Source organism: Abramis brama, assembly GCF_963993115.1.
Source record: "Abramis brama genome assembly, chromosome: 7".
NCBI classification, from domain to species: Eukaryota; Metazoa; Chordata; class Actinopteri; order Cypriniformes; family Leuciscidae; genus Abramis; species Abramis brama.
Genome location: NC_139969.1, coordinates 12,640,198 through 12,663,371, shown reverse-complemented (window position 1 = coordinate 12,663,371; position 23,174 = coordinate 12,640,198). Strand labels below are relative to the sequence as shown.

General features: G+C 38.7%; 2 protein-coding genes across 3 annotated transcripts in view; one reads left to right on the top strand and one right to left on the bottom strand.

Annotated features, from left to right (window-relative positions):
• The window catches only part of spsb4a (splA/ryanodine receptor domain and SOCS box containing 4a), a 47,817-nt gene that overhangs the window by 5,116 nt on the left and 19,527 nt on the right, over nucleotides 1–23,174 (bottom strand). The gene's annotated exons all lie outside the window — the stretch shown is intronic.
• Nucleotides 12,906–15,128, top strand: LOC311087471 (GTPase IMAP family member 4). Its single transcript, XM_084120797.1, has 2 exons — nucleotides 12,906–13,014; nucleotides 13,473–15,128. The coding sequence occupies exons 1-2, from the start codon at nucleotides 12,987–12,989 to the stop codon at nucleotides 14,237–14,239; spliced, it is 795 nt and encodes a 264-aa protein (XP_083976923.1). The 5' UTR covers nucleotides 12,906–12,986; the 3' UTR covers nucleotides 14,240–15,128.

Here is a 23,174-nt window from a genome sequence, read left to right as displayed (position 1 = left end):
TTAATCCACCCTCCGTAGTCAGCGGGGGTGCCGCAGTGGCAGGCAGCCTCACACAGGGGGGTCTGACACTCTCTACGACCTGTGCCAGGGCGGGAAGGGGAGGGTGGAACCTTCTGGAAAGCTTTGCGCCAGAGGAGGAAGCGTACGTGGAGATCAAACCCAGCGGTGTAATTCGATTAAATCATTGTGAACTGATTAATGTCTTCAGCTGATTAATTGAAAGATTTGCGGCGGTCACGTCGAGGAGCCTGTGATCCTCCCACAGAATGAGAGAGTACACAAGCTCATTACAACACAGCACCCAAAAAAACAGCAGCTCCTCCTAGATGAATATTTGCGTTGTGGCTCAAGTATCGACACCCTGAGCAATGCTTCATTAGCATGAGATCTGGGATGTATTATGAAAGCAGACTGAACAAAAAAAAAAAAGGCTGCTTTGGTAATGATGACGCTCAATTGTAAATTATCAGATAATTAGGTGTAGATGTACTCTCAACCTTGTATTTTAAAAGCTGTATTTTGTGGCTGCGGTCATGATGGAGGCTTCACTGCCCTTGAATGTGATGACTCATAAAACTCACGTTCATTAGCCTAATAATTCACTTATGAAACTGGGGATTTTATTATACTTAGCCAGGTCAAGTATTCAAATAAGTCTAATGCTAGTGATACTTCAGAACATGAAGTTTATCAGCTAAACAACAGGAACTGCATGTTTCCAGGAATGTGCACGTGTCTGTATTTGGTTTGGTGTTGTATAGCATGAAATCTGTCTTACAGCAGAGAGAGGAAAAAATAAATCTGGTGAAATGTGCTGAACCATTAATATGAAGCACTACCACTTTTACACTAGAAATAAAGTGTGCAGTATCTCCTTCTTGACTCTTTGTTTGATGTGAATGTGAAAGTTGATACCAGGACGACACCACTAGATGTGGATGACACCACTGACTGAATTAAACAGAAAAATTACACATAGTAAGGCCATGTAACAATAACAGTGTAGCATATAATGTGAATACAGAATACATCCATAGTACTTGTATATCATGCACAATTTCTGTAGGTAATGTATATTAGGCTGGTGTCACTTTAAGACAATGCACAGATCCCCCCCTCAATTATTTACGTTCACTTCAGATTGAGTATCCGAACTTTCAAGAGCATGCGCTTATGCACTTAACTCTTTTTAAAGGATTAGTTCACTTCAGAATAAAAATTTCCTGATAATTTACTCAACCCATGTCATCTAAGATGTTTATGTCTTTCTGTATTCAGTCAAAAAGAAATTTAGTTTTTTGCGGAAAACATTCCAGGATTTTTCTCCATATAGTGGACTTTAATGGCAACCAATGGGTTGAAGGTCCAAATTGTAGTTTCAGTGCAGCTTCAAAGGGCTCAACACGATCCCAGCCGAGGAATAAGGGTCTTATCTAGAGAAACCATCTGTCATTTTCAAAAAATATAAAATTGTATATACTTTTTAACCACAAATGCTTGTCTTGCAGAACTCTGCGATGTGCCACACATTACGCAATCACGATGGCATTTGACTTAGTCTTTGCACGTTCGCTTTGTAAATGGTACTTTCGTCTAATCCATGAGCTCAAATTCAGAGATGCCATTGACCTTTCCAATGTGATTACGTAATGCGTGGGGTGAAATTCTGAGGTGAAGTAATCCTTTAACATTAAGAAAGTCCTACTTAATTTTCTCATTCATGCATGTTTCTTTATTGCGCTAACATGTCAATAACTAAGCAGTCCTGCGTAGCACGGATACATTTACATACTGCAGTTGATATCGTCAACAATATACTGTCATTTCGCCCATTAATGTTACAAATGAACTGAAAGTGATATCAACCATGATTTTTAACACAATTTTTTTTTAAACAAAACTCGATTCAAAATGTATATAACATTTTATTTCTGAGATAATACCTGTATATGAACTGAACCTGCTGGATGAGGTCATTAGTCCCAGAAGCTGTAATTTTCCACTAGAAGTGCTCTTAGAAAGGTCAGCGGGGAGGCAGTTCATGAGATGCTGTGGGCTAGTTTTTTAAATCGCAGTCTCATTCTCTCGGACCGGCTATGTCTACAGTTCCTCCCCTGAGGCGGTGATCTGTGCACAGATACACACAGTGAGGTCAGCATGCCTGACCTCTGCCACTTCAAAAGATGTGCACTCTCTATGGGCATGGTGGGCAGCGAAAAGAACAAATACCTCAAGCCTAACGTACAAAAAGTGAGATGGCCAATGTTTGCTCAGAAGCCACCAGACAACTGAGCTATTATGATTCAATTAGTTGAATCATTCAACCAGTTGCCTGCATCCAGTGATGGTGCTGTAGGGAATTTATTTCAGCGAACATAAATAAAAATGTTTCAGACGTTCCCTCTGAGAGCTACAGATCAGAATCTTTCCGAAGACAAGAATGCCAAAATGTTACAAAGCTAGAAATCCTCAGAATAACAGCTGCTTGGAGACCAAGTTTGGCTCCCTGTTTAAAACCCCCAAACACTTGTTTTAAGTAGTGAATTCTTATTAAAGGGATAGCATACCCAAAAATGAAAAAACTGATATCATTTACTCACCCTGTTATTTCAAATTTGTTTTTTTCTTCTATTTGGAAAAATATTTTGGAAAATGTCATCACCAAAAAAATTTTTTTTCTTCCATACAATGTTGTTTTGGACCCCATTGGCTTTCATTGTATGGACAGAAACAGTTGAAAGATACTTATATCTTTCTTAATATATATATATATATTATTGGGTGAACCATCCCCTGACTAAATGAACAAACCATGGTTTATTTTTTCATCCTATAGTGTTAAGAGCTGCAATTATTAAAATGGTTATTTTATTAAAAAGTGTTTTTCTTTTTTTTTTACTATTCACAATATTTCACAGAGCCATTAGAGGATCAAATCCAAGACACACTACTCGCATCCATTTAAAGCAGTGCGGATCTCCATGTACATGCAGAATGACCACCAAGTTTTACACAGTCAACAAAATGGACTGTATAGACGAATATTGATCGTGGAAGATGCCAGACGCCCATCCCTAGCCTCTTTCCATGGATCTGTCCAGCAGAATTCACCGCTCAACACTGTTGGAGTTTGGATGAGATTAAAGCTGGTGAATGGCTGAGTGGACGTAGCAGGGTTTTGGAAGGCCAGGTAAACAGCTTTGTCACAATGACAGGGGGGTGCAGAGGGCCGGGCACAGGGAAAAGGAAACTCTCTAGCAGAAATAGATAGATTTGTAATGGACAGATTCATCATAGGCTAGAAATGGACTCGACGGATGGCAGAGCCTCCTCTTTGGGAGCCCAATAAAATATCCAGATAGGATGTAATGGATTCAGACTTAGAAAACTGACGGGCCTTTTTACAAAATGAGGTGCGATATGCATTTTAGTCAGCAGGGCGTGTTAAGTTAAAAACTGGAACTTTAATCAAAGACACACAGTACAAACATTACAAATCAACTGAGATATACTTTTTTTTTAAGATTAAGATTAGAAGAGAATATAATTATATCATCTGCGTACAATGAGATATGATGTTCTGAGGATCCAATTGTGATACCAGAAATATGTGCATGATTACGAATTGCCATAGCCAGTGGTTCAATTGCTATAGTGAAAAGCAGAGGAGAGAGCGGGCAGCCCTGGCGTGTACCCCGGTAGAGTCTGAAAGGGGCAGATGTTATTCCATTTGTTAATATCTCAGCTAAAGGGTTAGCATATAGGATCCGGACCCATTTCATAAACTTATCCCCAAACCCCATCCTTTCCATAGTTCTGAACAGATACTGACACTCAATTCTGTCAATGCTTTTTCAGCGTCTAATGACAGGAGTGCATTATCGCGAGTATTACATTTCTCATGTAATATATTAAGTACTCTACGAATGTTATGGAAACCCTGTCTCCCCCAAACAAAGCCATTTTGATCAATATGCACAAGCTTGGGCAAATGTATTTCTAGTCTCTTTGCTAGCACTTTGCAAAGAATCTTTAAGTCATTGTTCAGGAGAGAAATTGGTCTGTATGAACCACAATCAGTTGGTGACTTGCCAGGTTTTAACAACAGAGTAATCACCGCAGTATTCAAAGAGGGAGGTAAAGCCCCATGATCTAGTGACTCCTGGTACATTTCCAATAGAGGATGAATTAATTTATGTGAATTTTTTTTATATAACTCTATTGGTATGCCATCTGGCCCTGGGGTCTTCCCTCCTTTCATACTGATAATGGCCTCAGACAGCTCCTCAGACCTTAGGTCATCTTCAAGGGATACCATGAAGCCCAAATCCGTTGACCCAAAGTCCAAAGCATCTAGGAAAGCCTTTTGTCTCTCTGCTGCACTCTCAAAATATTCAGAGCTGTAAAGAGCCTGATAGTAGTTCCTAAAGACCACATGTATCTCAGTTTGATCAAATGTTATCTCACCCTCCTTTAACTGAATAGAATTTATGGCTCTTTCAGTTTGTAACTGCTTAATACGCCAAGCTAGTAACTTACCCGCCCTCTCCCCACCTTCATAATAGGTCTGTTTAAGTCTCATCAAACTTTTCTTGGCGTGATCTAATGAAAGTTCATTATATTCCATTTTCAATTTGTGCAATTCCAAAAGAAGATCAGGTGTAATTTTCTGGTATATTTCAGATTCAATTCTCTTTATTTTATTTTCGAGGTTTACCATTTTTGCTTGGCAGCTCTTATATTTATAATTTGTGTAGCTAATCATTCGTCCTCTTATAAAAGCTTTAAATGCTTCCCACCTAACTGAGGCAGATGTTTGATTCATGTTAATTTCAAAATCTGTTTATCAATGAACTTCAAAAATTCTGCATCTCTCAGCCAAGTTATATGCAAGCGCCATCTTGGGGGTCTACATGAAAAGTTAGGAAAGTTTAACGTGAATGAAACTGCAGCATGATCTGAGATTAATATGCTATCATACCAACAGTTCCTAACTTTAGATAATAGATCAGCAGATAAAAGAAAATAATCAATACGAGAAAATGTTTTATAAGTACTAGAGTAGCATGAATAAGTCAAACTATCCGGGTTTCTGGTTCTCCAAATATCAATTAAATTGAAATCTTGCATACACTGTTTTAACTCTATTCTGGTTTGTAAATGAGAGAGGTCTGATTTAGTTGATCTATCTAGTTCTGGATATAGAGCGCAATTAAAATCTCCTCCTATAACAAAATCTCCCTGCAGTCCAGCCAATGTTAAAAATAGATTTCTGTAAAAAACAGGATTCTCCACATTAGGCCCATAAACATTCACTAAATTCAGTCTAACAGATAGGATCTCTGCTTGGATAATTATATATTGCCCCAGTTTGTCCGTAATTGTGTTAATTATTTGTAAAGGTATGGATTTATGTATAAGTGTGAGAACCCCCCTAGAATATGAATTGAAGGAGGCCGAAAACACTTGCCCTGGCCATCTCTTCCTCACCATTACAACATCTTCTAAAACTAAGTGAGTTTCCTGAAGGAACACTATTTTAGCTTTCATTTGTCTAATTCTATTCATCACTTGTTTTAACTTTACAATTTTGTTTAGGCCTCTTACATTCCAGGAAGTAAATTGAATATCAGATAAGGAAACCATTATTGCATATACAGTATGTGCCCGTTCTTCCAAAAAATGTGAAAGTAAGTATATAGACTATTATTTGAAGGAGGAAATGTATATTCAGGACGATCTTCGGAGAATCTGCCGATTCGGTGAGCTCTCTCAATTACAAGTGGACCAGGAAAGTTTTCCGGTCCGAGGATCTCAGGTAGTAATTTCTCGAAGAAAACACACATATCTTTCCCCTCATTTTTTTCTGGAAGTCCCACTAAACGTAGATTCGACCGACGGCTGCGGTTTTCCAGATCATCGACTTTTAATGAGAGTGATTCAATGGCAGTTTTCAATGTTGCATTTTGCGTTTGCAACTCTGAGACGTTATCTTCTTGTGTACTTATTCGATCCTCGGCTTCTGTTACCCGTGTTGTGAGGGCTTTAAGGTCGCACTGCACTCCGTTAATCGCCTGGAACAATCCATCAAATCTCACAGTAAATTCCGACTTCAGTGAGTGGATAGCCTCAAGAATTGCAGAAAGTGACTCTTGGCTACCACTCGGCGCTCCATCATCATCACAATTAGCTTCGGTAGATCTAGCATCTGTCTCGGCGGTCGATCTAGCATCTGTCTCGGCGCCGGCGGTCGATTTTACTTGTTTTTGTGTCGTTTTAATTGGTTTTGGTGGCATCTTGGCATACTAAGATATATCCGAATTCAGAATGGAATCAGTTTGTCAGCGATTATTGGGTTAAAGAGTTAAGTTTTATTCAGTATTTGTTGCGGAGCTCCGATTCACGTCCACTCAGCACCGCGCCATAACCGGAAGTCCAACTGAGATATACTTAAGCACACACAGGCATACGTGTAGGAGCCAGAAACACACCATCCGCCTACAGATTCCCAACAGCACTTAGACAGAGTTGGAAGCACAAGTTTATATTTCCCAGTAGCCTCTGAGCAACAGAGAAACAGAGACACAGATACGGAGATCCAAATGCATCCTGAAGTTTCAATGACTAACCCACAAGTCTCTGTATGTAGATCATGGAAAAGTAAGGCATATAAGATCATTTGGAGCTGATTTAAAATGAAAGCTTGCCCAAAAACGAATATTCTGTCATAATTTACTCACCCTCATGTCGTTTCTAACCTTTATGACCTTTATGAGTCACAATGAAAGTGGATGGTGACCAGAAGTTGTAAAGCTAAAAATAAAATAATAAATTCAAAAATAACAAGCAAGCACCATAAAGGCATCATAAAATTACATGTGCACTATATTCCAAGCCATCTGAAGTCATATGATAGCTTTCTGTGATAAACAGACTTAGAAGTAGCTATTCACTGACAATCTTGCCTTTTAAATATAGCTCAAAAGTTGTGATCACCCTCATTTGCGTTGCATCTAAAAGAGCACTTGCATTGCATCTAAATACATTTATGTAATTTATTAAATAAAAAACGAATTTTCATTTTTGCTTGGATTATTCCACTTTTTCCAAGCATAACAAATCAAGCAGACCCGATCACACTGCCTAATCAGGGACAGATTAGCACCAATGCCCATGACAGCCGAAATTCACAACTTCAAATATTCCAGATCAGCAAACCGTTAATATGGCCCAGCAGGGGAATTGACCTTTAGACACTTAGACAATAGTCAATTTAAGACATAAATGAGTCATTACATGCTAATGTCTGCCGCAGGTAATGAATCACGGGGCGCAGCTGGTAGAGTGGGTGTCCTCTCTCTGTGGACCTGTGGCTATAAATGAACAGAACCAGAAGCAAATTCAAAGCTTCCCACTTTCATTATTCTAAATTAGGAAACTCTGAATGATTCAGAGATTAATTCTGCACCTCACTCATTAGCATTACAATTGTACTGCTTCCTTCCAGAGAGGGGTGGGCGAACTTAAAATAGTCTTTCCCTCTGAGCATCAAAGGTGAGTACGGAACACCCATTGCTTGTGTGCTTAGAGAGGGGAACAGAGAGATTTGTGTTTGGTTGCTTTAGGATTGTGTGTGAGTATGTGGATCAAAACGAGTCACCTTCAGAGGATTATGAGTGTGCTGTGTCTCTCAGTCTCACTGTGGAACAAATATGTCTGGAGCGTCTCCAAAAAGCTATCTATATTCAGTCTCATCTTCCCATCCCATCTCCCCTCGACAGTTCTGTACTACCCAAGGCCCAATATGAATTAAAGAGAATTAAGAAGTCCCACAAACTATGATTCCAGGGCCCAAAAAGAGTTTGCTCTGTCAAAATGTAAACAAAATAATATTAAAATGAATAAAAAATAAAAGTAACAATTAAAAAATATGAATATTAATTGTTACAATGTAAACGTTAATTAACAATTTTGTTGAAAAAGTCATAAGGCCATCCTTTTTGTTGTGCTCTGAACTGTCACCGCTAAAAGACCTCAATGGACCATTGCTGTTTCCTGTTCATTTATTGCTGCATTTGAGTGTTTCTTTCTGCATGATTAACCTTGGTAAACACTGTACATCAAATACCAAGGGAGAAAATCTTTAAAGCATTAAAATCAGATCAATACCAATTACCAAAATAACTAAAGTTCTGGGTGGATTCTTCCACTTTGTACTGAACGCTTTACTTGCTTGCTTTTCTGAACCCCATAAGCAACATCGCACAATAGCAATGACTTTGGACCATGAGAGAATGGGTAGAGTTTCGTAGAATCATGCATTATGCAGCACTAATGCATGTTTTATATGGTCGGTACACATGAAGGCCCATGTGAGCCTCAGTGCGGTAATGGCTCCGGCTGAGATGGACAATAAGGAGAGCAATACGGTCACCCTAGCCCTCATATGCCTCATTTGCTGAGCCATGCTGTTGACATCTGCACTGTTCAAATACTTTTTAAGGATCACCATTAAGAGACTAGCCACACCAAGATAATACACACATGAAAGTTTAAAGTTCAAATTGCAAGCATGTTTTGACCTCACTAGAAAGCAAACTTGGTGAGCACTTGAAAAATTAAGCTAATGGCACAACTCTAACAACTAGTCTGTGTTTTGACTATTGGTCTGTCTCAAAATCTAGTGAACTGCTTACGGTGCATTTGTAAGCATCGTAGTCTGAAGTCTTATTTATCAATAAAACGATATAAAAACTACAATGAAGACCAAAGTTTTATTGTTTTATGATTAACATAAAAAGCAGAAAACAACCATAACAACCACAATGTACAACCACATGTACACTCATGACTCATATTCTGCTCCAAAACATAATTATGCTGTCTTAAGATAATTAAGAAATGCCATTGTTGTGTAAATGAATGGCCAAAATGCATAAATAGTTTTCCGTGTCGTGGAAACACCCATTAAAAGTGAAATATTAAAAAAGCACATCAGAAAATTACTAAAACTTAAATTAATATGAAATCTGAAAATCTAAAAATAAAAGCTAGTTATAAATATTAATATATAGTATATACTATAGTATATAAATAATATTAAAATAACACTGGTATAAAGTTGCTTCCTATATAAAGCACTCCAAATCACCCACTTAATAGGTGCCATGAAGCTTAGGATGTTCCCTTAAAAGTCAGCTGCCTATTTACCTCACTAAGTTCTGAAATAGATCTGGTGCATAAAGCACACAGATGCATTAGACCAAATAACGCAGCAATCAGCAAAAGCCCGCTGGCACTGGCAGAGAAGGCCTGTGCAATGTTAGACACAAAAAATGAAGCAGCAAAACTGTACAAAACCCATACAAGCTGTCAAGCGCTTACCACCTTGACATTTAGTGGCATTCACCGTGACAAATGGCTTACGCATTAAATCTTTTAAATGGAGGTGTTTCTAACCACACAAGTAGAGCTCTGTAGATGCAGCTGCTATCTGTGACCTTGCCATAGTAATGCACCTGGTTTGACAGTTTACGACAAATGCATACATTGAATACAAGTCTATTTATAGAAAGCGATGATGCCCACAGGAGGGAGTACCATTAGGGAAGGGAAGCTTCAAGAAGGCCATGTTGTATTAACATTTATGTCTGATTTGATTATTAGTGGTCAATTGAGCCGCTTAAACCTGGTATGCACTTTGTCATCAGATGTTGTGACTCCATCTATGACTTACTAAGTCAGTGTGTCACTGCATGTTAAAAAATACAGTGCAAAACGTGTACTTATTGTTAAAGCCAGAGAGCAAGCACAAGTCTAAAGTGCTTGTTTTGGCACGGTGGTAGGTGGTCCTTTACTGCTGTCCGGGATGCATCAGAACCCATTAGAGTTTACATTACAAATGCGAACATTTTGGACCCTGTGGACCCTCATGATCTGATCACCTCAGACGGATTTAAAAACCAGATGTTAAAAGTCTGGGGAAGTATCCAGGAAACTGGCGCTGAAACACAGAGTTCTGACACAAAACAGGACAGCGCGTTTATACGTGAGTATGTGTTTCTGGGGGAGGTGAAGAACACAATGAGTATCTGACTGTGTGAGCCATTAAGTTTTTGAAGAGGATAATATGCTGCTTTATCCCCACGTAGAAATAACACAAAGACGTGAAACTCAAGACACTCTGCACCAGCATATACCCAAGAATAAATAAATATGTCGGGACATACTGAGAAATAGAACTTATAGCCAGATGTAGGCAAGATTACATGAAGCGGACAGATCAACAAGTCAAGTCCTCCTGATGCACACAATACGCTCAGGAGAGGAACCGGCAAAACAGTCTGGGCCGAATTTACTAAATTGCCCTACTTCGGCATTTTATTAAAGTGTCTTATTTACAAAGTAATCTGCTTTATCGTGAGAACTGCTGCATGCACATTGCTTTCAGTTCATATCCAATTTGCATAATTCATCTGTGCTAAAACAATGCAAATAGCATGTCAAAAAATATGCTGTTAATGGTGGGTGCAAAATGAACTCATCCTTCTGAAATGAAGACTTTCAAACAATACTTAAAGGTTAAATGTCTCACTTTCACACACGCAGCTGTAGGGTAGAGCAACACTTCAGCACTGCAAAAAAGCAGCACTCCTTTAAAGTTTATCATACCGTAGAAAAAAAAAAAAACTCTCCAAAGAGAGTGCTAAGTGAGAACACTGCATGCAGGGAAATAAATGCCATGTGTCTTGGCTGAGAGCTACAGCCCACAGATATTCCTTCCTTATTCCTCTCATATCCTCTTTTCATCTGTTCTCTCCTCAGCTCAAACCAAAAAGATTTTTTTCCCTCCTAAAGATGTGAGTCATTCAAACTCAGATGCCATCGCTCGTCCGCCAGCCCTCTGTTTACAGTTCACTTCAGTCTTTGTCTTTCACGTGGTGTGCAGATCCTCCTCTAGGGTAAATTTAAATAAGTACTGTGAGGCAAGTGACTATAAAGAAACAGGAAAGTGAGTAGAGGAACAAAACACCATAAAAACAAAGCCACGTTTTCTTACATCCAGACAGCGTGACCGATAGCTAATCATTTACCAGCTACTAGTGAGAAAACATTCTCATAGAGCGGAAATATGTGCTAAATTTATCCTGAACACACAACACAGTTGTAAAACACAACTATAAACTAGTTGATTACACTTATGGTTCTTGGGAATAGTTATTGCACACAAATATGTGGTTGCAAGCTGTTACTTCTAGTTCCTTTATGCCAATGACTTCAATGGTAACGCACAATTACATGCAGACAAACAGATGTAAAAGAGGTTGCATCTCTACATGTGCACAAATAATGTGATTGTTTCCAACAATCAGAGTAAGGACTTAATAGCAGTAAGATGTTAACATGACATGAGCAAATCTCTTCACTCCCGTTTACATGCAATTCTCATTATTCTGATCTTGAACAGCACAAATAATGATCTCACATAGAGTGTTTTACTGACCACTGTTTTTATCTACTCGCGTCAAATGCAAACCACATTTCTATGGACGTATTGGATTTTTCCAGTTACTCCCCTAAATATGTCTTTATTTATTTTTATGTATTTGACCATCAACATACTCGTGCAACATTGTTAACATGAACTCATTTTCTTCACCACCCCAAAAATGTGATGCCTTCTTTATCGCTATTTTAAGTCACAAGCACATGTGCACTTTGGTCAGAGTGGAATAGATGCGAATATAGTGTTTACATACTTTCGTATTGCGATTATAATCAGCAAGTATTTGATCTAAGTATTGCATTTAAATTTAGGTTTTTTTTTGGGGGGGGGGGGGGGGGGGGGGTACATTTCTCATGAATATTGTATTACTTGGCTATACTTGATCTAAAACTCTTAAACCACATTTTTCAATTTTCAATCATTGTTCATGTAGTTTTAGGACATTACATTAATTTAGAGACATGGAATATTGCACTTTTAAAAATTCAGCTGTCACACCACAGGGTGCAGGACTGTTTAAAGGACCTGCAAAATAATGGTGATTCAAAAAATGGTAATCAGCTAGAACACCTAAAATGCACACTTACCCTTATACATTCATAAAAACTAACCTAAAATTGTGTATCATATAATATCATTAATTAACAATACTATTATTACACACCTAAATTTGGAAAAGTATGGGACTGTCATAGCAATCTATTAATAATAAGCGAGTAAAACAACAGTCTGCTCTAGTATAGGACAGAGTACAATGGCAACCTGTCATGTTTTTCACATAATTTAATATTTACACCCAAATGTAATATATTGCATATTACTTTTACTGAATGTGCTAGAAGTGAAGGTAAAATATTCTAAAATACACTGGGCCTTGTTAAAGAAACATGAGCAAAATGAATTCCTGCGTAAATCCTTCACAAATCCATTCTTACATAAATTGTCCCAATCAATTGAATGCCACAGCAATTTGCACAAAAAAAAAAGTCTTATTCATCATGACACACCAGCAGAACAAAAAATAAGGCACAGTGCTTATTTTGTTTGACTGGAGAGAGAAGTAGTTTTAGTCACGTTTTGGAACATTACTTACTCGTGGCTTTGATATCAGCCATGTGACTTTATAACCAAAACAACCACTTCACTTTTAGTCACTTGTTAAAAACAGTGCTCAGTTTTTCCTGCTTTGTATGACACTGTAATAATAATGGTTAGTACAACATTTCTTTAGTTTATATCATGTCTTTACAATTATAGCTTAGAGTGGAAACAATAAACTCTACTGCCAAGGGTGAGAGGAACTAAAAAAAGCTTATCTGTAATCATGAAACGAGAAGTGGGAGGAGAATTATGATCACTCCCTTGTCATGTAAATGACCAGATCAGTGATAACATGCACATACGGCTTGCGACTATCTGTCAGTCAGATGGGCTTGGACTGCATTACACGTGTATTGAAAAACACTAGAAAACAGGATTAATGGACAACGCGAATGTGAGCAATAATGGTAAGACTGTTGGGTCTGGACAGTTTTTCTAAATATATATTTTTTTTCTATTTTATATAATAATAAAAATATTTAACTCAAATTAAGTAGTATTTGTGCCATTCGATTTTTGCACAGCTAGTCTATACGTAATGTAAAAAAACATTACGTATAGACAGGCTTTGCAAAACTCTAATGGCACAAATACTACTTAATTTGAGTTAAATATTTTTTTATTTAGTAGTTGCAAACCAGTATAAACTGAAAATGCAGTTAAAAACAGACGATAAAGTTAAAATAGTTTACATAGGATTTGTCAAGCTGTCATGTTATTTAAATTGCTTTCCTGTGTAAACATGCACTACATTTTTATTTTTTACCCTTTTTTTGTTTTGTAAGAGTCTGCTTTTCAACATTGAAAAAAAATTAATTTTTCTCTTTAAAATCTAATTTGCCCTCCAACAAATGTCTTCTAACAGGCCCTAGTCAAGGTGCCCCACCCCTGAGGCTGCTAATCGTGGGGCAGAAGCGGACCGGAAGGAGTTCAGTGGGCAACACACTCCTGGGTAAGGATGCATTCGATACATGGGGCGGAGCGGCCAGCGCAGTGGCACACAGAGAATCAGAAGGCCGACACCTGATGGTCGTGGATGCCAGTGGATGGGGCACAAACGAGAAGCTCGTCCCTAAACAGGAGAAACTGGAGCTGTTTAATGCCTTATCGCTGTGTGAGCCCGGACCCCACGTTGTGCTCCTTGTCATTCCCTTACTGAACTTCAGCCACTCCGAGAAAGCAGTCATACAGAAACGCATGGAGATCCTCACAGAGGGCGTGTGGCGCCACACCATGGTTGTGTTCACGCTGGGCGACCGTCTGCGAGACTGCAGCATGCAGGACTACATCCAGACGTCCGGGAAGGATCTCCAATGGCTGCTGGAGAGGTGCAGGTATAGGTACCACGTTCTTAACAACAGGAACCCCCAGGACAGACAGCAGGTCTCTGGTCTGCTGGACCGTGCGGAAGACATACTGATGGAGAACGGGGGATGGCACTTCTCCCTACACATGTACTGCAGGCTGGAGGAGGAATGGAGCAGAAGGGAGAGGGAAATGAAAGAGAGGATACTAGAGATGCAAGATAGAGGGGGAAAAAACAATCGAGGGCTGGATGTAGTTCCAAATCACAGTCGACAAGGTGGTCTGCATGTGAACGATACTCTAATGAAATTAGTTTACCATGGCTAACTGCTGCCAAACAATGTTACACGACATTACTTGTTTCGCGATTAACTCTAGATGAATTCTAGATGTGCTTCATGTATATATATGTTGTGCAACTGCCATTTCATCAAGTTTTTCAGCATTTTTAAACAGCTTTTTGATTTCATTTGACCTTTTTTGAAGTTCATTTTAAGTGGTCCTGTGGTGTGACAAATGAATTATTAAAAGTACAGATATTTCATTTAATATATCGGTAACACTTTACAATAAGGTTTCTATGTTAGCAATAGTTAACTACATTAGTTAACATGAACTAACAATGAACAATACTTTTACAGCTTGTATTAATCTTAATGTGAATCTCAACATTTACTAAAAAACTTTGTAAGATCAAAAATTGTGCTGTGAACTAACATGAACATTTTTATTAACAAATATGATCAAAGATTAATAAATGATGTTAGAATATATTCAATTTAGTTAATTCATTAACTAATGTAAACAAAACAAGACCTTATTGTATAGTGTATAGTAGTGTTACGAGAATATATATGAATGTTCATAAAAGTTATATAATAATGATCAACACCACCATCATCATTAAAATAACTTCATGTCAACTACCCACATTTTCACTTAAACATTGTTATTTAAAACTTAATGTGAGTCAGTGTGGTTAAATTAATTTTTTTTATTGTAAATATTTACTTTTTTAAGATTTTAAGTTAAGGGTTATATAATATCAATAAGGAAACTCGTAAGGCAGGGCAAACTCAAATACGATATTTTACAACATCTTACATAATGCGATGAGGGGCAATCTTAGAATACTGAGGAACAAAATCCTGTCTTACCGGACTCCTGTTTCTTCCAATGATATTTAAAGACGATTGTGAATAAATGTGAATATGTTAAACAAAGTGTCAAAGTGTTTTGTATTATTTGCTTGTTATATCGTGGCACAAAACTCTTTCATTTCCTTTTACTTATCTATTCATATTTTTGGCTTTTCGCTTGGATTCTACAGGACAGTATAAAGAAAGATAGAGATAAGAAAGATATAAAAGACAGAGATCCGGTGTCCTCATGAGCACGACTGCTAACACGTGTCGTGAGGACGTGGACATCGTGATTCATTCATTTCATTGATTAATTTTAACACATCGTGTCTCTTATAGTCTATATTACTCTCTCCGTGTATGCACTCATATCTCTCACGTTTACCCCTCTTCATATCATCACATCCATAAATTTTCCCACCCCTCCTGTATGAGTGACTGATGGCCATGTCATCACAGCGCTGAACCCCGAGCAGTCTCTTTAATTGATATGCGATTTGCACGTCATCTTAATCTGAGGAGGTGAGTTCCTTTAATGTGCTACTCAGGATGAGGAATTTCATTTAACAGATCAAAGCCGGAGAGCGAGCGGAACCTTAGAGGCCCTACTTTCAAAGCAAAATTCTCTCTCGGGGCGGCGTCACACGGTGTCAAACATTATCTTGTTGCGGTTGGGTAAACAAGCCTGAGTGGAATGATGAGAGAGACATCATCGAGCGACAGTCATCGCCTGTCTCTCAAACACACAAAGACAGACACGTAACCCACCGCCACAGATTCAGCCAGTCACCCACATTTACATATGCTGATAGTTGCTAATTTATGTGTGCAAATGTAATGCTCCCGCTGGCAAGCATGTTGTACAGTAGAGAGACGTGCTATCAGAGAAGTGTCTCTCTGGACGGACTGTCTTCATTTCAGGGCTCTCTTACAGACACTGCCCATTAAAGCGGGTGATCTACTGACCCCTTCTCCACCCACATCTCCAACCACCAGAACCAGTTACCACATGTAACGGAGCCAGAATTGCAGAGATAGATTCTCTCTCACACACACTCTTTCTATCATAGTGAGGACTTTCCATTGACTTTTGTTTTATACTAGCAAATTATTTTCTATGCCCTAACCCTAAACCTCATACAAAACCTTTCGAATTTTAAGATTTTAAATAAAATACAATTTAGTATTATTATTAGGCCAGTGTATTTTATGTAAATTAGTACTTTTATTCAGCAAGGATGCATTAAATTGATCAAAAGTGTCAGTCTTTTATAAGTTTATATAAGGTTTCTATTTCAAATAAGTGCTGTCATTTTGAACCTTCTATACATCAAAGAATTCAGATTTTTTTTTTTCGTGGTTTCCACAAAAATATTAAACAGCATGACTGTTTTCAACATTGATAATAATAAGAAATGTTTCTTGAGCTCTAAATCAGTACATTATAATGATTTCTGTAGGATCATAAGACGCTGCTACAAATTTTGCTGCAAGGTCTCCCAGCTTGATCAGCTGAAATGTGATTCAACCCCTTTAAATCTATCAAAATGTTCAGTCTGGCAAGAGTGAGAGATCAGCTACGATCAGCAAACCAGCAGTCAAACTTTACTAAGAGCTCTGTAGATAAATAACGACATTGCATAAGTAGGTGAAGGTAGATAGATAATGAAGCCATCATTAGAATAAACCATCTCTCAGCATTTGAACCTTTGCCATACCCCACCATGGCACCAGCTCTGCTCAAGAGCACTTTCCAGTTGGCAGCATTTATCACACTGTGGTCCAGCTAACCAACAGGTTCAGTTCAGGAATGACTATGAGGGTTTCTGTGCAATTGACAATACAGATAAATTGCAGTCACTATGGCTTGTACATATGCAAAGCAAACAGAAATCAAGCGTAGCGTTAGTTCTGGCAGGTCATGTTAGTCAAGCTCGCATCAGCTGACTCTCAGCTGATCCACGTCTACCTATAGGAATACGACGCCTATCACTGCATCCATATATAAGCTCCTTCAGTATTCAGTAACCCCCTGAGGGGGGTTATCGCTGCTCTCCCTGCTCTTATCCATGCTGGACTGCATGGATGCGCAGGGAGTTCTTGCCCAGAACAGAACCATACCGCCAATCCTAACTGTTTGCTAATTGTCAATCATCTTTGACGATAGTGGTCCTGACAGAAAGTGTATATGATATACAAAGAGGTATGGAGGAATGCATGATGGCTGTTCAGAGAAGCTCCCATGGATTTTAGATCATATAGCACAAGAGGACTGAGGAGGCAGAGAGAGAATCGATAGATCAGAGCAAAAATAGAGAGAGAGAGAGAGAGAGAGAGAGAGAGAGAGAGAGAGAGAGATCGGCACAAGTGACCTGGTGGAATAAAATTGGACTTTAAAACATTCCTTCCAAATTAAAACTGATATTGCATTTTTTTTAAATGTAAAATAACATCTATTCTAAGAGGGGGTGGGGGAGAGGCGGGGGGCTGTGCGCTCTAATTCTAGAAAGCATTTGTGAATTTTTTTTTGCATACAGCCCTGAGTATGTCATCAATCTTAAGACAAATTACACTTGTATAAATATGCATATAAATATACATCCATAACAAGTAAAACATATTTACATATCTCACAAATCTCATGCAATGTTGCTTCTCAAGTAAATTGTTCATGTTTAAAGGATTTTTAGATGTTTTAACTAGAAAAAACTAGAAAAATTAAAAACTCATTAAAGGTGCTGTTCTTCGTGATCCCATGTTTCAAACTTTAGTTAGTGTGTAATGTTGTTGTTAGAGTATAAATAATATCTGTAAAATTATAAAGCTCAAAGTTCAATGCCAAGCGAGATATTTTATTTAACAGAAGTCGCCTACATCGAACGGCCCGTTTGGACTACATCCCTCTACTTCCTTCTTTAATGACGTCAGTAGAACAGTTTTTTGACTAACCTCCGCCCACAGAAATGTTTCCTCAACTCTACCGAAATTTGTTTATGTACTTGCGCACTTCTTATAACTTACTGTGTTTACTCAGCTCTTACGGTGATGAAGTAAAACTGACGCTTCATCTTTTGTGTGATGTACAATAAACTTTATTAAACTCATCAGTATATGTTTGATCATCATTCGGACCTGGTCCGAAACAGCAGACTTGTAGGCTATTAATAATGGATACATACAAGCAGATGACAAATACGTTATAATAACCGTAATTAAACTACTAAACTATACCTGTTCCATCTCTATACAGCACTCTGACTCTGTAGGCATTATTATCCGACTCGAAATGAACACCGTTACTGAGAGTTTCTGATATTATCATCATTCCGTGAGATGAATTGTCCTGAGAGACTGAGCGCGAGCTCATGAAGCTCCGCCCCCTGGGTCGTCCAGCAGCAGCTTATTTGCATTTAAAGGGCACACACTAAAACAGCGCGTTTTTCTGAGCCCCAAAAAATGACAATTTAAACATGCTGTAAAAAATGATCTGTTGGGTATTTTGAGCTGAAACTTCACATACACACTCTGGGGACATCAGAGACTTATTTTACATCTTGTGAAAAGGGGCATAATACGGGACCTTTAAGAAGTCATTGTTGCAGTTTAAGGGTCAGATTTACTAAACAGGGCAATTTATCAGAAAGTGCATTCCCAAAAAAAGTGCTGATGGGAGTGGAAAGTTGAAAAGTGAAAGACTGGGCGCAATCTACTGACGACATGCAAATTAAAGAACACAGACGCAGCCGGATCATTTCCATAATGACCAACGCAATCTACCAAGAGCAGCACAAATTAGCGTCTGGTTTAAGACCTGCTTTATTTTGCCGGTAAATAATGGCGCAAATACCAGTAAATTGACTAGTGCAAACCTTAGTAAATCACCTTGCATGATTCACTTAAATACTCTCCTCCCATTTTGCGTTCTAAAGGGAGACTCCTAATGCATGTGCAATAAGGTCACCGGCAAAAATAACCCTGTCCACACCAGTTCAGTGCTTATTTTTCACTGCGTATCTTCAACAAATATTGGTGCATGGGTGAGGATAGCCATTAGAATATACATTCACCTAAAGGATTATTAGGAACACCTGTTCAATTTCTCATTAATGCAATTATCTAATCAACCAATCACATGGCAGTTGCTTCAATGCATTTAGGGGTGTGGTCCTGGTCAAGACAATCTCCTGAACTCCAAACTGAATGTCAGAATGGGAAAGAAAGGTGATTTAAGCAATTTTGAGCGTGGCATGGTTGTTGGTGCCAGATGGGCCGGTCTGAGTATTTCACAATCTGCTCAGTTACTGGGATTTTCATGCACAACCATTTCTAGGGTTTACAAAGAATGGTGTGAAAAGGGAAAAACATCCAGTATGCGGCAGTCCTGTGGGCGAAAATGCCTTGTTGATGCTAGAGGTCAGAGGAGAATGGGCCGACTGATTCAAGCTGATAGAAGAGCAACTTTGACTGAAATAACCACTCGTTACAACCGAGGTATGCAGCAAAGCATTTGTGAAGCCACAACACGCACAACCTTGAGGCGGATGGGCTACAACAGCAGAAGACCCCACCGGGTACCACTCATCTCCACAACAAATAGGAAAAAGAGGCTACAATTTGCACGAGCTCACCAAAATTGGACAGTTGAAGACTGGAAAAATGTTGCCTGGTCTGATGAGTCTCGATTTCTGTTGAGACATTCAGATGGTAGAGTCAGAATTTGGCGTAAACAGAATGAGAACATGGATCCATCATGCCTTGTTACCACTGTGCAGGCTGGTGGTGGTGGTGTAATGGTGTGGGGGATGTTTAGTGCCAATTGGGCATCGTTTAAATGCCACGGCCTACCTGAGCATTGTTTCTGACCATGTCCATCCCTTTATGACCACCATGTACCCATCCTCTGATGGCTACTTCCAGCAGGATAATGCACCATGTCACAAAGCTCGAATCATTTCAATTTGGTTTCTTGAACATGACAATGAGTTCACTGTACTAAAATGGCCCCCACAGTCACCGGATCTCAACCCAATAGAGCATCTTTGAGACTTGGTGGAACGGGAGCTTCGTGCCCTGGATGTGCATCCCACAAATCTCCATCAACTGCAAGATGCTATCCTATCAATATGGGCCAACATTTCTAAAGAATGCTTTCAGCACCTTGTTGAATCAATGCCACGTAGAATTAAGGCAGTTCTGAAGGCGAAATGGGGTCAAACATAGTATTAGTATGGTGTTCCTATTCCTAATAATCCTTTAGGTGAGTGTATATTTATTTATATGCACACACATGCCCTTATCCTCAAAAAAACTGGGGAAAAAAATCCCACTGCTAGAGTGGTCACCACCACTCGACATCCAGTGTAAAATCAGGGTCTTGAAACACAACATGCTCTTAAAGGTTGCCACAAACACATATATAGGGAAACACACAGTGAACACAATGTAAGTCAAGACCTGTATTTTAAGCTCTGTGGATAACAATGCTTAACATAATCCAAATGTCTACTTGTCTGTGGTCACCCCGTTCTCTCATTTGTGTGGTTAGATTTGCTGTTGGATAAGTGTAAGGATGAGAAACAGCCAAATCTGATGAGCTGGAGTTAGTGAGGAACCAGCAGACGGGCTTATTAACAGAGCTCACTGCCACCACAGCTCAATCAATGAAAATACTGTCTCTCTTTATTTTGTCTTCCCTCACTCTCTTCACTCTCTTTGTCTCTGTCAGCGACTGAATGATGTCTGTTTCCACGGAAACTCCTTCAGGCAATTAGGTGTGCAAATATCACAGAGCGGTGCAGAAAGGACAAAACGTGCTGAAAAATGTGGTTTGGGGGGACAAAAGCAAGAATCGAAGAGTCTAATGTGGATCCGTTCCACTAGCTGGCGGCGCTGATTTTGGCATTACCTGGTTACAACGTCTTTGCTGAGTTTAGCGATCACAATCTCAAAAGCCAGAGTTTATAAAACTATAAGTCTATATAAACAATAGCATGTGATTGATAAGGTTATTGTGACCTTTTGTAGGTGTGATAAATAGTTACTCTGTCATTTTTTGGGTTTGATCCAGAAGTGTGCATGAATAACGTTTGACGCAACAGTGCAGCCGTCAAACTATTCAGCTTGATAAAAGACCCAGCAACTATAAGCTAAACAAACAGCTTCCATCTACCCTTTGTTTTTCAAGAAAATAAGCCTTCAAGGAGATTACCCAAGATGCTTAGTAAGCCAATGGTGGAGTTTTTGTGTGTGCACACAGGCGCAAAGTCCCACAAACTGCATGGTCAGCAATCGTGAAGGCAAGTCTCATTTCGACATATTACGAGTCTGAGGTACTGAGCCAATTTTGGGTGCCCTAACATGCAGGGATGGCTGAGTAATGATATGCTTTAATAACACATATTCATATCTGTCATACCAGAATATTTCCAGGGCAGAAAAAAAAAACACATCAAGTACCTACGTTGGGCAGCTTGCCAGCTTAGACTGAAAAAAAAAAAAAAACACTCAACAGTTTCCAAACGTCTTCTCTCATTGCATTACGGAGGCATTCTGTGCATGTGCTTAACCTCCTCTTGACTTCACTGTGTGTGTGTGTGTGTGTGTGTGTGTGTGTGTGTGTGTGTGTGTGTGTGTGTGTGTGTGTGTGTTGTACTGTAAGGATGAATGTAACAGCTGTGGGTGAGGCTGCGGCCTTATGGCGTTAGCTGAAACTTGATCTAGCAAACTAATCCTCTAATGACTGGCTCTCAATTAACACAGAGCCAAGCTGTTTGTCCTGAAAAGAGAAAAGAGCACTTCTCCGTCCTCTCTCTACCTCTTTATCCATCTGTTTGTTCCCTCCCTACTTACGCCAGGTGCTCTTCATCCACTCCCAGTACCAGATGGAATTGAGGATAGATGTTTACAGCAATGTCTATAAATGACATAACATTTTCCTATTGGAACTAACTAACTAACTAACTAACAAACATATATTGACATCAATTTACCTTCTAAGAGTCTTTAAGTCTTGGAACTAACTAACTAATTAACTGATACCAACTAAATGATACTGACAGTCATTTACGTTACATAACTTTTTCCCTATTGTTCCTATATGGGCATATTTTTCTAATCATATACAAACACAGTGTGTCGTTCATTTATGTAAAATACTTAAATCAATGAAGTGAAAGAAATTCCCCATATCAACAAAATAAAATCAAAAAATAAATACAATTATTTTTGTTTAAACATTAAATGTAGTTATAGTATTAATGCTGGCTGCTATTCCTGGTATTGGTATTTCTTGAAGTACACTTGAGTACCATGCAAATTCCAGGGTACAGAATGAGATAGTGAACATAATAACCATTCAGTACCATGGTGTATATCATTATACAATGGTATCTGATAGTACTATGGCACCATATTACTTTTAAGGGAATAGATAGCATATATGTCAGCTACAGTTCACTATACTGTGTCTACTGAGGCTTTGAACCCATAACTAGATAAGCCTAAAAAAGGCTATTATGAAATGTTAGATAATAGATAAAAGGGGAGAAATTAAATGTTGGATAAAAATTATACATCATAAATATCTGGGGCATTTTTGGCACTTTTTTTGTCTTGTGCCCATTTTACAGGCGTTTATAATGTAGGATCCACACTGCATCCTTTAGCTCAGTGTGACAGCAAGTTGCCCCACCTCTCCTGCTGACTGACAGATGCTGATGGACCAATTAAAAGGCATGACAGCATTGCTTTAACTCCCTTATCCAAATGCTAATTTCCCACAAGCTTCTGGATTAACACACAAAATCTGAGGCATCTGCTGTCATCTGCCGAATAGAGACAGAAGAGGAGAAAAAACACACATGCAAACACAGTCTGGGCTTCATCCCAATATTCATATTAACCATCCTAAACAATATTCAAGATTAGACATAATGTTGTGTCCTGAGTCATTGACTGTTGAATATGGCACGTCAAACATGCCTGTGAATTCATTAATGATTTTTGGGCAAATATTGATGATTATTATTTTCTGGTGAACATATTGACTATGCTAGTCCACCAGCTAGACCAGCACTGACAAAACCAGTCTGGACCAGCATGAACCAGGATTAAGCTGTTTT

What these genes read in the sequence shown, in the direction of transcription:
- LOC311087471 (XM_084120797.1), top strand. Translation starts at nt 12,987, where the DNA reads ATGGACAACGCGAATGTGAGCAATAATG. An exon ending in CGCGAATGTGAGCAATAATG is followed by an intron (nt 13,015 to 13,472) that starts GTAAGACTGTTG and finishes GTCTTCTAACAG; the next exon opens with GCCCTAGTCAAGGTGCCCCA.